This window comes from Acipenser ruthenus, chromosome 2 (genome assembly GCF_902713425.1).
Source record: "Acipenser ruthenus chromosome 2, fAciRut3.2 maternal haplotype, whole genome shotgun sequence".
Taxonomy (NCBI): domain Eukaryota; kingdom Metazoa; phylum Chordata; class Actinopteri; order Acipenseriformes; family Acipenseridae; genus Acipenser; species Acipenser ruthenus.
This window is the reverse complement of record NC_081190.1, coordinates 14,848,099-14,863,271: the sequence shown is the minus strand read 5'-3', so window position 1 is coordinate 14,863,271 and position 15,173 is coordinate 14,848,099. Positions and strand designations below refer to the sequence as shown.

Below are 15,173 nucleotides of genomic sequence, written 5' to 3'. Positions count from 1 at the left end.
CCTAGAATTTTAGGATTGAGACATAATTAAAAATAAAATAAAACTATGAACATAATTTAAATATTTTATTTAACATAATGTAATCAAATAAACTACAAAATTATATTGCAAAGGTCAAGGCAGCCATAATAGTAGTACAGGATTTCAAAATGTCACATTTTTCAATTTTTGTCAGTTTTTCGTTAAGTATATGGAAAACTACAAAGCAGTATGTAATTCAATATGTTAGCGTAACATTATTCAGCAGGTTTCACTCTACTTTAGGAAGCAAAATGTGTTAATTCAGTAGGGTGATGCAAAACGTTTGGCCAAAGCTGTAGTTTACTGTTCCAAGCCCTGCATGCATGTAGAGCACTGAAGAATTAAAACACTCAACCCAACATTTTTTTTCCTATATTTTCAGCACGATAGAAGCATAATTCACAGAGACCTGAAAGCAGAAAATGTGTTTTATACCTGCAACACGTGCGTGAAGGTGGGAGACTTCGGCTTCAGTACCATCAGCAAGAAGGAAGAGACCCTCAACACGTTCTGTGGCTCCCCGCCTTACGCAGCCCCTGAACTGTTCAGAGACGAGAACTACGTGGGCGTCTTCGTGGACGTCTGGGCGCTGGGCATCCTGCTCTTCTTCATGGTGACTGGCACCATGCCTTTCAGAGCAGACACTGTAGCTAAGCTGAAGAAGTGCATTCTGGACGGCACTTATACCATCCCCCCTTATATCTTAGAGCCCTGCCAGAGACTGATTCGAGGCATCCTGCAGCCTGTGCCTGCCAACCGCTACACTATAGACCACATCATGACCAGCGAGTGGCTTCACTCGGTCCAGTTTCCCAAAGCTATGGAGCCTTTCAAACTGGACCCCATGTATCTGGCTGAACCCTGTGACCTGAAGGAAGAGGAGGTGGAAGTTAAAGTGGCTTTGGAGAATCTGGGCATCACAGAGGAGCACATTAGGAACAACCAGGGGAAGGACTCGCGCAGCTCCATCACTGGAGTTTACCGCATCATCCTGCACCGTGTGCAGAAGAGACTAGCAAGGGAGAGCGTGCCCATTATCACACAGCTGGAACTCAAAGACTCCAAGAAAGAGAGGCACAAGCCTTATCGTGAGATCAGGTACACATCCAAACTCTGTTCAATTTTATAAATTGAGAAGATGTCATTGTCTTTAATCATACAGATTTTGTACTGAAAATAGAATGTGTTTTTTTTTCACAATGTTTGTGTTACATTTTTGTAAGGTTAAATTAATAAATTGTGTCTCTTAATTCAACTACAAATCTGAAGTCTTGAATGGTCCAGTCATCACTTTTGAGATGGTGTCTTTATATACAAAAGCACCTAACCCAGCACCCACTACTGCTGTCTGTCAGGTCTGCTGTCTTACCATATACAGCACGTCATTACCACAAACCAGGAGCAATTGTTGACTCGGAGAAATCAGCAACGTGGTAGAGATGGACTTTTGTTACGACACACTCAGATCACGTGGCTCAGTCACTTCACATTGTAGTTCACATTTTTTATTTACCCACCCCTTTCTTTATAAAACCAGTTTTACATTTTCCCTTCATGCTGTGATAATATGCAAATGAGGAACAGTATTTGCATGAGTCTGTGTCATGAAAATACTCTGCTTCAAAGGCTGTATATGTGAATAGTTTAGACTTTATCAAGAGAATGAGCAAAAGAAACTCTAAGTTGTATCAATGGGGCAAAAACAAGTGAGAAATTACACATTAAAGCTAACTTTAATACCTGTAATCGCTGTTAACTAAAGAAAAGTTTGATGTGTTGCTTACCAGTTCTGCAAAAATATGTTTCTTTTACATTTATTTCAGCAAGCCAATTTTCCACCTTAGACATCCATCCTTTATTGTGTTAAGGAGGACAAGCACGCTATTTTATTATGTGTGAATACTTACCTACCCCTTCATAGCATGAATATATTTTATTATGACACATGCTTGCATGGAATGTTCACGACATTATTATGAGAACATCAATGTTACATTTCATGAGACTTAAAGGGTTAAGACCAGAAAAGAAAAAAAACACACAAAATCAATTTGAAATGTATGTAGCATTTTTATTCTGACAATGTATTCAAGTTCATATTTCAAGTTTCTCTAGTCAGCCTTATATACACTACATTCATATAATTATAATTCATTTTTCTGTATTAATTTATGCACTATTGACAAATTCAACAAAATAGTGATCAGACATTGATTCAATACACAATAATTAATCTGAAACATAAAACAAACTGTAAACATTAATCTTCCCCAGATAACTAGAAATTAGTTTCCAACTTTAAAAATAAAAAAAATACATTAATCTGTACATTATTAAGATTATTTTTGTTTACATTTCTTACATGCTTATAATAAGACCCATACCAAGACTTGAGCAAATTCTAATGCTGACAAAACATGCCTGTCTGTAAACCCTCATTAGAGTTACAGTGCATATAAAAATGTTCTTGCTTTAAAACCAGATTGGTATAAATGTCAATTTGCACCGATCAATAATTTGAAAAGAGACACAAACCCAAGGGAAAGCAAATAAACAGGATATTTAACTGTTTCATACACTGTTTTGAAATGTCACTACAAGCTTTGGAAATACAATACAGAGCTACAACACCATTTTGGTAAGGCAGGCCTTTGTAAAAGGTGTACATCACACTGTTTTGGTAAGAGTGAAATGGAAAAGCGTACTGATTCCTAAAGTATCCAATAATTGTTATATCACAGTTGCATAGCTGAATCAAGACCTTGTGTAGGTAGAATCGGAATCTGCCGAAACTGACAGAAGTCGTCAATACAGGGGAACAGAACATTGTTCTCACTACCTTATCGGATTAAATAGCCAGCCCAGCTAAATAACAAAAAGAAGCATGCGCTTGGAGGGACTAAAGTGGTCTACAGTTTGTACTTTCGAACACAGCCCAAAAAAGGCAGTGAACATTTTGAAATAAATGTAATAAATAGTTAATTACAAGAAAAACGCATTCATATTATAGTATGAGTTGCAATTTGCCTTTATTTCACAATTGTACATCAACCAACCCCTTTGTCCTCGGGCTGGAATTATGCCGAATGGAAAAAGGCCACTTTAGTTTTAGACCATACCTTTTGAGCAAACCACTGAAGAATGTTCATTACCACTTTATACAGCTGATTCTATCCATCAATAAATATCTTGGGGGTTACACATGACTTTTCAGATTAGACATTTGCAAATGTAATTCCAAACTACAGCTGATTCAGCCTAGAAGAATGAAAAAGTGGACTCCATGCAAACAGTATAAGAACAAAAAATTCAAACACAAGACCCTACAAAGCCCTCTGAGATGCTAGGTTATAAAATATGCACACACATTGCTGGTGCTTGTGGTGGTGGGAAAATCTACTATTTAGATTTGAACACCACTGGATATCACAAACAGATATGCATGTGTATTATAGCAGCATTGATAAAACTGTTATACAAGTTAACCTCACTTTCCTGTCTTTGAACACAGCCTGTACCTGTGAATATGAGTATATTTTTACATAGCGTAACATCAGTTGTCCCATACCTGATGGGCCCATATGTTAGTGTTGCAAAGTTTACAGCAAAATCCCAGCATGGACAAGGCAGCACAAGATAATTCCTGCATATGCTGATTAAATAATACATTGTTGTGCAGATGCTTAATTTAGCATAAGGGATTAAGGAAAGGGCTGTCTGTTTATTATTTCCCCCTTGTCTGTTTCCACTGGTGAGCCATCAGTTCTTCACCTCACAGAGGTACCTCAGTGCTCTCCATTGCTAATGACAACGGTTTCTGGCCCTTCAGCGATGGAAGGAATCCTTGGAACTTTCTTAGCAGGACTGGGTATGTGCTGGTAAAGAGGAAACAGAAAAAAATAACATACAAATAGATCATATAAAAAGGAAATACTGTTTTACAACATTTGATAAAACTTTGAGCACAGCAATATAAAGTAGTTTGGATAAAAGTAATGTTCTGTAATAGGACTGACTCTGAAGCACACTGGTACAGTCATTCATTGTACTCCTCTTTCATTAATATTTGCTATGCAATAAATGAAACGGTATATTGAGGTAACAGTTTAAGTTGCTTCAATGGTTTGTAATTACTCAAGATAACTGTGGTGGAACAGAAGTTTCAATGAAAACATGTTAAGTGGAGTCTGCTAGCCCTTGTGGATTTTACTTGAGCAACACTCATTATGGTTGAGAATGTATTATTCTACCCTGCAACTGAATAAATCTTTATACCTCTGTAGCAGTGGAATGAACCAGTCCAGCTTCCAGAGGTCCATTCTCATTCAGGGGCCGTCTCGCATATTCCCGCCGGTGCTTCTCATCCACTCGTGTTAGGAACCACGTTCCAGGGAACAAATCATCCACTGAGCCCTGAGGGATGTAGTTTGCTAATAAAGACAAAAAGGGCAACGCAATGAATGTAATTATATGGGAAACCCAATAAAAACATTACACAATATTTATTTCTGGTGCTGGTAGTATCCCATTATGGCTTATTCTCATATACTGGATATCCCATTATGGAGGCTATGGTTAGAATCAGGGGCAGTTATTTGGAAATAAGACTGAGGTCCCTCAATATGGTAATAAAGTGACCCCTAATTGAAAAGATCCTGTCTCTCACTTTGAATGTCAGAATCAATTTACCAGCTTAATGCAAGGAACAAAGTGCAGGCAGATGTGTAAAAATCTGAATTTAAACTATTACCAAGTTTACCTGAAAGGTTTTCCTAACGTGAAGAATGTTTTGTTAATCCTTTACATTTCAACTGCCTGATCTTTTAGACTATATTTATAATTAGAACCCATGCATGAAAGAGAACGATAAGGTAACTAAAAGCACACATTACATTTCTGATTCTTGAACTTTATTTGGAAGGTACAACATGTCCAGTCTATAAGCTCTAAGAGGAATCAAGAAACAGCCATACCTAGGTGGTGAGTCTCTTGTCTAAGCTTCATATTCTCAGCAAAGAGCTCCGGTGCTACTCTCCTCCTGGAGTCAAGACGGGACTTGAGGTCACACAGGCTGGCAGTAAGCTTATCCAACGAGGAGCCTGAATAAAAGATTTAAAAAATACTCTTTACTGATGTACTGGCCACACAAGGATAAAGAGTATGGATAACAGAAAATGTGTTTAAACAGGTACATTGCAGAATTTAAAAAGAATCTGAAAATGATGCAGTTTACAGGACAACAATCATGTGGGTGTTAGTGTGACAGCCCTGTCCTTTAGCACAAAGACCTATCGCACATTCTGTTCTGTTTCTCCTAAAATTATTAGACTGCAAACTTTTATATTCAATTTAATGGGTTTTACTCTGGGTTTTATTGTGGTTAATACCAAATTACTCCAAAGAAGAGGTCAACTGATTTTGTTTTGTTATGGTAAAAGTCACATGGATAAAAACACTTCAGTATTATGCCTTAGTTCTTTATCGGTAATGGAAAACTACAAAATATTCAGGTACATATACGTGATTTATGAGGGGGGCAAAGCCTGCCATTAACAAAAACACACAAACTTGCCAGGAGTAGCATCTTGTGTCACTCGGATAGAGTACAATGTAGCAGCAAAACCAGACCCATAAGAGAAAACTCCAATCCTCTCTCCTGCCAACTGCTGTGGACTGTTCCTGAAGAAAACAAATCATTTTAAAAATTACTGTTAAATTTGATTTTTTTTTTAAGCAAGCAATGTTTTTCAGAATTTATTTGGGATTTTCTGGGCATGTACTTACTGTGCAAGGACAGAGGCAAGGCAGCCATACACAGACGGTGTGTACATATTGCCATTCTGGTTTGAAACAAGCAGAGACGCCTTGGTTTTCTGGTTATACAGTTCCGCACTAGCCTTCATGAAGGCCTTTTCCACATCTCGATCGAAGTAAGTGTCTTCTAGTTTCACATCCCTTAAAAGATTTAGAAATTACTAATCATTCATTGGAATGGGGTACTGAAAACCAGAGTATGTTTTTTGGTTTGAGGGTTAGACATTAAGTACAAACAATAATACGTTTGTGTCTCCAACTTTTAGCAGACTACATGTGTACAACTCTTGTGGAAAATAATGATATATTTAAGCCTTTCAGTGTACCCATACTGTATATACGATTAAACTAAATGTTTAACACTTGGCTAGCTCTTAAACATTAAAACTCTAAATGATTTACACACCCAGTTGCTGTAATGATACACAATTAGTAATGCAGTAAAAAAAAAAAAAACAGATGGAGTTATTTTTTCTTGCACAAACTACAGTATTTCCTCAATATGGTCTCTATCGAAATAAGGGGCAAAAATAACTCATAGAAACTAGTGTGCTTGAAATTAACATTCTTCATGATTTAAACACTGTCCTGAAAGCTTCAATCATACTTTGCCTCACCTGAAGGCTTCCAGGCCGATGAAGATCCCGCTCTCTGTGTTGGGGTTGGGGTGGCTGAGGAAGTCGTTCAGCACTAGGCGGGCCAGTGATTTCTGCACCAACTTGCAATAGGGTGAGTGGAAGATCATGAAACCGAAATCCTCCAGGCTGAAGCGCTTGTTACTGCCCTCTGAAAACAACAACAACGCACAGAGAAAACTGAGTTCAACAATCACCTAGAGACGTGAAACTGAATTCAAATGCATTTAACAATGTCCCCCAGCTTTCTTGAAAAGATCTGCGTTTCCTTTGTTTTTCTTTTGTATTTTGTAGGCTCTCGTTAATATCCAACCTAGTAAATCAGTGTCCGTCAGTTCTGGCAGATTTTACTGTCATTGCTGAAGAGGTTTTCTCCCACCTAGCTAACAATGTAATCTTGAGGGCTACAGTGAAACATACTGTCTTTAAATAGGGACTTTAGTGAAAAGCGTGTGTGTACGTGGGTTCATTAATTATTGTTGGTAGTAATTCTACGTTCCCTTTAAGACTTTCATTTAGTTAGCCACTGTGGCTAAAGTAACTTAGCATTTTTTAGCCATAATGGAAAAACTTAAGCCACACCAAAGAATATTAAAGAAAACCATAAAACATATTGACTATAACTGTGTCCAACAGCCCTCTCCCCTAAACACAAATAATATACCGGTAGGTGAGCTTTTCAGCTTCCAATGCAAGCCTGAATGACATACAAACACCATACGGTCACTGGTAGAACTTTACAAGGCTAAAATAATACAATTTTACTACATGATTTTTGTTGATGTATGTTTATATAAATTTTAAGCATAAAATGGTTATGAACATACTGTGTCAGCAAGACAAAAAGTGTATTTTATTAAATGCCAGACCCTACCCTTTACTTACACATAAACAGTATATTTAAAAGTGCACTATAACTTTGATTCCCATTTAATCAATGCCAAACATAGCCCCATGTGAAAAAACATGCTTGCAGATTTCCTAAATTCTGAATTGGTTTGCAGGTATTATGTTGACGGTGTCGCTGTTTTCTTTCCACTGCAGAATGGTAAAGCGATACTGCCAGTAGACAGTGCTATAAGCGTATGTTAATATAAATGCCTACCTGACCAGCCGCAGCTCTAGTTACACAAGCCTGTAATATTAAGTAGGATTGTACAGCCACAACTGTGTTTAAAAAACAGTTCTGTGCTGTGTTTTTTTACCTGGGACTACTGCCAGTAATACTGCACCGATTCCGACATTAAAATTCAATAAATCATAGTGAGACTAATCCTTTTTAAAATAATAAATGTGTTTATTATTTTATTAATTGTTACTCTTCCGAATGTTCTTAGGACCATTATGTTACTATTTCCAAACTATATTTCATCATATTTTAAAGAGATAGCAAACAGCGACTGCAACTACACTGTGAGCCACACAGGAAAACATTTCGCTTGTGGCGACGTGAGGGGCTAGCGGTAACGTAGGTAATTCATGGTTATTTAAATCACTCACAGGCTGTAATCCCCAACTCCACAAACTAGCCAGTATTTTTGTAAATAGCAACACATGTAATGAACAACAAAATAAACATTTGGTTTGTGTCATCGGTGTCAATTTCAGGCGGAGCTTCGTGGTTGGCAAGGTGACACAGCTGAGAATTTTTCCTCATCATTCCGTCTGGTGCTGTCAATGTCAGTTTCTCAGCACACAGTACAGTTAGTCGCTCAGTAATGAGGTGCAAACAGGTGTTTGATCGATCTGTAGGAGCTTTTACTATGATGCCTTTGTTAAAAAAAAATTCTGCGATTACTTTTTTTTAGGAAGATACAGTAAGTCTAATATTTTTGGGACCCCAACTGTTGTGGTTGATTCATACTTAGGCACTTCACATAAGGACTAGTAAGTTTACATCAGGACTAGTAAGTTTCAAAAGGTACTAGTCCCACAATTTTCTTAATTTCTAACCCTGACTATGGCCTCAGGGAGCTAGTAAATGAGTTGGGAGCATAAGGCTGCTGTGAAGGTCCCATTTGAACCTCAAAAGGACAAAATCTATAATATAAGCAACACTGCTAGTATCCCAACAGATTTACATTGAACTACAATTATGTAGTGCACAAAAAAAACTGGAACATACCTTTCTGCCATTGTGCATGGATTTTGTTGCGAAACACAGTATAACACCGGTCTAATGCACCGAGGTAGCACTGAATCGACAATTTTCCATCAACAACTGGATATTCAGACACCATATCAGGCTTGTAGAAATCATAGGCATGCTGCATGTGGGTTCCGCGCAGACCTACAGAACAGAAACAGTACATATTCAATAAAATTGTATTTATATTTAAGCATCTGGATTTGCAATGTAACTTTATGGCTTTTATGTGTCACTATTCTAATGCATCCAGAATCATATTGGTAATGTAATAATCCTATTGTTTTTTATTAGTAAAATATTCTAAAAAAAATAAAACATGTATCTAAAACAATTACTTACCTCTGTCAAAAACTAAAGGAGCATTGGGGCCAACAAGCATGGCTACAGCTCCAGCGCCCCCCGTTGGCCTAGCACTTCCAGTAGCGTAGACAGCAATGTCTCCTGCAACAACTAGTGCATACCGGCCTAGATTAAATCAAAAACAAGCAAGAGATAACAATGTGATTGAGAAACTGATTGTAAACTCATGGCAAACAATAACACATTTCTAACACTTTTTCAAATCACATACTCAATAATTGACTTACAGCTTACTACTGGAGACACAAATGCAGAGAAATTGAATTATTTGCTAAATTAAGTGAGTTAGTGAACATATCAACCCCTCACAAGCTGTGAAGTCAATTTCTTACCATCCCAGGAGCTGGACTCTACCCAGTTGACTGCGTTGAAGAGAGCTGCTGTTCCCCCATAGCAGGCGTTGGTCGTGTCAATGCCTTCCACATCTGTGTTGCCTGACTCTTCAAACAGCTGCATGAGGACTGTCTTCACAGACTTGGACTTGTCAATGATGGTCTCAGTGCCCACCTCCAGCCTCCCTATGCTTTCATAGGACAGGCAGTTCCTCTCCATTAGCCTCTGGACTGCGGTCAGGCACAGTGAGTTGATGTCTTCACGGTCTGAGCAGAAGCCCATCTTGGCCTGGCCTAGGCCGATGGTGTATTTGCCTGCATCTACACCGTCGAATTGCTCCAGCTCTGCCTGGTCAACATACTGGGAGGGCAAGTATATCTCCATGGCTACGATGCCCACATCTTTGGGCCAGCTGGCTTCCCCGTTAGCTGGGACGGATCCAGGCATCTTGGCAGGGCTGTGGTGACGACATGGAATTTGCTTCAATCACTTTTTATTTAACTCAGTCTATTTTGTTTCCGTTTATTTTACTTGTATTTAATTTAAAACCGTGGTGCACTCATACAAACCCACACACTGAGAAATAAATATTTGGCGACCAATTCTAAAACTATATTTATTTATTTATTTTCTTATGGAAAAAAAGTCTTACACAAGTTTTTCTTTTTTTTTTTGCTTTGATGAAAGTAGGTTAAAGGTTGTTTACAAATGCAATCTGACTGCCAGTGGTTCAAAGTTTAAGGTTTGGACAGTTTTCTGAAAATGTTGCTATGTGGTAGAATATAAGAAATATACATGCGGTAACACTGAAAACGTTTGAACAGACTATTGACTTCTCTTGGGGTAAATCAATGGTAAGTGCGTTTCCATGGGGATTAGTAGTATTTAATGTTACACTAGTAAAATTTATTGTACAGCGAGTCATATAATCACACTGACCACCTCGTCCACGGCACTACCGTCTTTGAAATGAGAGCGTTTCATCACTGTAACCCCATGGTTCTTAATTCATTTAAAGTGAGCTTATCTACTAAACCCATCTCGTTGAACTATCCCCTTAAAAGATAACCAGCCAGAAACGTTCCTGTGTTGTATTTTTCCGAAATCCACCTCAAATTAGTCCAAAGTCGAAGTTCCACTTCAGCCATGAACTCAGTAGAGTATACCCTTTGCTTTTGAGTATTAAATTTGGACAGGTACACAAAAACAGAGCAACAACAAAACCAAAGTTCAACGTTTTGTTTCAAGCGCAAACAAACATCCTTACTGGTACTTATCTCACAACGTACAGATACAGACTTTACGCGTTACTATAATGACCTTTTACCTACATGTGGCAGACTGTAGTGAAAGACTTTGTTATGTTATTGTAAGCATGCATCTGAATTATTCACGCGTCTTCCAGTCAACGTCACATCATTTTATCAAGCAATAGTACAGTCTTGTCCCGTATTGGACGAAGATAAACACCAAGTAAACGAACAACACATTTTATTCTATTGAATGTATTTGTTGATTTTATAAATAAAACATTGCTATAGGTCCTATGCCGTTACTTCTTAAAATGTCAACAGACGAACTAGAGACAACCGTAACACAATGACCGTATTACGGACACAGTACATTTCTCCGACCTGCTCGCCAGGCACGATGAAGGTTACGGTACTGGATTTCATTCCTCTTTTTTTGTTCAAAATGGTCGATTGCATTAATTATTTTTAAAGTATAGTAAAAACCATGTCAATGATTTAATTACATTAAACGTTTTTTGTTGTTGTTAAATTTACCTGCCAACCATATACGTCGCTCCCGACTGTCCTTAGAAATTCAACACAAAACCAGAGTAAATTCCGGACTGTCAATGTCCGGGGGAAACATAATCAAGGACGGACCAACTTCCGTTCCGGTTCAGTCAAATGTTTACATTTACGTTATTTTTCTTTGCTATCTATATTAATTTGATAGGATATCCTGGCAATTAATGACTATAAACTGTTTAAATTGCATTTTAAGAATGACCAACAAACATATGTAATAATACATTACAACACAGATATCCGTGTGGCAGGGTATTATTATGTATCTCTCCTTATACTTATACGACTCAAAACCAGCTGTAGACTTCGGTATGCAGATGTGATTGAAACCTGAAGTTAGACCTATTCATTATTTAGTGTTTATTGTTTAACTGATTATTTGGGATAAGAGCGCTTTCTGAAGCAACATTATATATATATATATATATATATATATATATATATATATATATATATATATATAAAATACATAAATGATGTTGATATAGTTTTATTTTTTATTGTGTCTCAATCCTAAAATTCTAATGCAAAACTTTTGACCACAGCTGTATAGCTTTCCAATGTAAAAAAAATAAATAAATAAAAAAAAAAATCCAACAATGCATTTTTTGCAGCCTAATAATAAATAATATTATAGTCCAGGCAGTTACTACTATCGATGTAGTTAGCTGTGCATTCACGAAGCCGCACTAATATGAGGCTACTGTTTTTATAGTTATCTGTTTTTGTTTTTTTCATGGACTGTGTGAATGACTGAAGTTGTGAATTAAATTACTATGGTAAAACGTGCACTTAAAATGTCAGTTGCAAAGTTGTCTGTTTGAAAAAACTAACATTGTTTCCCCCATGTACTGATTTAATATTACAAAGACTGATGAAAATGCACATGTCTTTCTAGTCTAGAAATATACTGTATATTGTATCAATGCTTTTCTATTGTCAAAATAAATAAATTACCACATATATTGTGCTCTGAGTTTCAGATGTGGTTCCAAGTAAGTGTTATTTTAAAATGTATATCCATGTTGTACAATAATTAGATATCTACTGTAAAACACATTTTGAATAAAACCCTTTTTGGAATGTTGATAACATGGGATGTTGCGCAGTAAAAGAAGATTTTGGAGGCCTCTTCCCAGGGCAAGGGCAGTAAAAATCAATATTTTGTGTAGAGTGTGTACTTTCATGTGGCAGCAGTGGTTAAATGACACAGCAGCTCGTTTTGTCTAAGAAAGGAATTTGAATATCATTATTTTATGAAAAGAATGCCTTTTTAGTGAAGGGAGCAACAGCAATAAACGGGGGGGGGGGGGGGGGGGGGGGGTTGCTCTTTTGATTTATTACATCATATATACATGTTGCTTCAGAAAGCGCTCTTATCCCAAATAATCAGTTAAACAATAAACACTAAATAAAGAATAAGTATCTAACTTCAGCTGGGTCTCAAAATCTAGAATTATTCGACCTTGTTCTTAAAATGCAAAGAGGGGTGAACTTATTTGCATAATGTATGAGCCAGTTGTAGATCTTTCATTCTTTGCTGAAATGGGTTGCTTAAGATCCCAGACCAGTTCCCACACTTTACTTTCCTCTCCTGTGTGGACACAACCCTTAACTCCTTCAGCATAAACTAACACTTCAGAAAGATTACCCAAGGCTGACTGATTAAGTAGTGTAGGTGTCTTAAATAAAAACAGGAATATATTAGGTTACTGCCTGGTCTGCTGTTTGGGGTTGAGTTTTCTGTACTATAGAGCAGTCCACAGTTTCTCTCTCAGATAATAGGTGTCCAGTGTTGAACGAGTGGAAATGAGACCATGACCTCTCTACTGTTTACACTGACTAGATTAGAATAGGTAACACCCAATGGGAATGAAGCAGCATCAGCAGTATTAGAAAGAAGCACAAGGTGAATGGTATGGAAGTTTTATACATTTACTACATCACTCAGGGGTTAGCAAGTGCATCAAGTACATACTTTTAGTGCTGCATGTAAATACTGGGGTAAAATTACTTCAATACATCCGTGACTTCACTTCTGGTCCGACACTGTTTACAGAAACGTGACGTGGTTTAAAACTGCAGCAAACGACGTCTGGAATACAGTCCATCTGATACATTTTAAAAACCAGACAGCCGATAAAAGATGCCCTTCATCTGGAATATAGTCCATCTGATACACCTTAACCAGTTAGCCGGTAAAAGATGCCCTTAATCTAGACAGGTGCAAACAACGAACTAGCCCACCTTCTCTGTTACATGTCTCTGCATTGAACAGTTAATACGAACTAGCCCACATCGGTGTTACATATGGTCTGTGTTTATGAATATTGTACACACCTTAAATATCAGAAAGAAAACACGTGTGATATAAAACAAATCAAAATACTCTGTAGCGAGTAAATGAAAACTGTACTCACCGTGGTGATATTGGGTTTAACGGTATTTGAAATAAAAATGACAGCTCGCTCCACGGTTCGGTTTGATGACAGGCTTTCTTCCCAGCAGCTCATCGAGTATATCTCTGAGACACTGTATTTCAGGACAGCACCCTTTCCCGGTAATTTACAGCAAAACACCCAATCACGCTGACGGTTTTGCGCTCTGCAGGTTCATTTGACCCTACCCATTTGAAACTTCAACCAACCACAGTCCTGGGAGGCGTGCCTCTGTGTAGGAAAACTCTGACTGGCTGAATGGTGTGAGTAAGTGACGGTATATGGTGAGAGTAGTTAAGCCAATCAGAAAGGGCGTCCGATTCCTCGTGATGTAGTGAGAGCCTTTCTCGCTCGAATCCGTGAAGAAGCTGTAGACGGTTTCCGTGGCAACGAGAGGAAGGACGATGTAGTGCATCATATCAGAGCATCGTTTGATACACCTACGGCATTGTTGAACTACACGTCTACACCTGCAGTATATAGAACGGGGACAATTGTGTGGAGGGTTATCACATTACAATGTATGTTTACTGTTATTATTATTATTATTATTATTATTATTATTATTATTATTATTATTATTATTATTATTATTTATTTCTTAGCAGACGCCCTTATCCAGTGCGACTTACACTTGTTACAAGATATCACATTATTTTTACATACAATTATCCATTTATACAGTTGGGTTTTTTACTGGAGCAATCTAGGTAAAGTACTTTGTTCAAGGGTACAGCAGCAGTGTCCCCCTGAAGGGATTGAACCTACGACCCTCCGGTCAAGAGTCCATAGCCCCTAACCACTACTCCACACTGCTGCCCTATGTATACTATACATTATACAATTTATAAATATGTTAACAAGGGGTAGTCTATAAACCTATGGTGTTCTTTTTATTTGTGTCTTGAAAACTTAATTATTCTGCCCTGTTCATTTTGTTCCTAAAATGCCAAAAGGCACGTATTATTTGAATTATGTGGCAAAGAAAAAAAAAAACGTTAAAAGGTGAATTGGACGTAAATGTTTTACAAATAAATAATTTTCTACTGAAAGGTTTGGGTTTACCAAATAAATACGATAACTTTTCGACAGTCACACACTGTTTTTTCTCCAGTATTTCTCTCCAACAAGGCATACCACATTGTTTGATCGTATAGACCTAGAGCGTTAGGTACTTCTATTACTGTAACGCTTATTATGGAATTTCCAGGACTAGATTGGATTTTTTAACAAATTTGTATTTGATATCTTCCATAAGAAAGTAATTGATAATTAACAAAGTGCTTGAATAGTTTACAACTTAAATCCACTATGTCCGGTAAATTGACATAAATGAAAGAGCCAGCTGCCCAGCGTTTCGATATCTTTCTGATAACATAAAAAGCTACTTAAACATACTTTCAGACGCTGGTCTAGAGACTTCATTACAGAGTCTGTGACAGGACACCGCAATGAAGGCTCAATTCGCAGCTACTGGACAGCAGATCAACAGGAAAGACACGATTGGTCCACAATTCTGTCATCAGCTGGATCCAAACAACACCCTCCCTCAAAAACTGCAAACCCTGCTTCAGTTCTTTCGGCACCAGCCAATCCAGTCCCTGCC

General features: G+C 37.6%; 2 protein-coding genes across 6 annotated transcripts in view; one reads left to right on the top strand and one right to left on the bottom strand.

The window, feature by feature from the left end:
- Positions 1-1,276, top strand: part of LOC117403812 (serine/threonine-protein kinase NIM1) — a 28,630-nt gene extending 27,354 nt beyond the window's left edge. For all 4 annotated transcript variants that reach the window (XM_058990051.1, XM_058990056.1, XM_058990061.1 and 1 more), the window contains one exon: positions 404-1,276. In XM_058990051.1, coding sequence (XP_058846034.1) covers positions 404-1,150 — 747 coding nt within the window. In that variant the 3' untranslated portion in view covers positions 1,151-1,276. The remainder of the gene's footprint in view (positions 1-403) is intronic.
- A 795-nt stretch (positions 1,277-2,071) lies between these two features.
- On the bottom strand, positions 2,072-13,715 carry LOC117404083 (hydroxymethylglutaryl-CoA synthase, cytoplasmic-like). 2 transcript variants are annotated; one of them, XM_034006770.3, is made up of 10 exons: positions 13,550-13,715; positions 9,312-9,769; positions 8,959-9,084; positions 8,596-8,760; positions 6,453-6,621; positions 5,806-5,976; positions 5,594-5,700; positions 4,995-5,120; positions 4,297-4,451; positions 2,072-3,896 (listed from the first exon to the last, which is right to left on the bottom strand). In XM_034006770.3, the coding sequence occupies exons 2-10, from the start codon at positions 9,757-9,759 to the stop codon at positions 3,807-3,809; spliced, it is 1,557 nt and encodes a 518-aa protein (XP_033862661.3). In that variant the 5' UTR covers positions 9,760-9,769; positions 13,550-13,715; the 3' UTR covers positions 2,072-3,806. The 2 variants fall into 2 exon arrangements, with proteins under 2 accessions (XP_033862661.3, XP_033862660.3); XM_034006769.3 differs by lacking the exon at positions 13,550-13,715 and adding an exon at positions 11,100-11,197.
- Positions 13,716-15,173: the final 1,458 nt, after the last annotated feature.

What these genes read in the sequence shown, in the direction of transcription:
- LOC117404083 (XM_034006769.3), bottom strand. An exon ending in CTTGCCTCTGTCCTTGCACA is followed by an intron (nt 5,701 to 5,805) that starts GTAAGTACATGC and finishes TGTTTTCTTCAG; the next exon opens with GAACAGTCCACAGCAGTTGG. An exon ending in GACACAAGATGCTACTCCTG is followed by an intron (nt 5,121 to 5,593) that starts GCAAGTTTGTGT and finishes TCTTTTATTCAG; the next exon opens with GCTCCTCGTTGGATAAGCTT.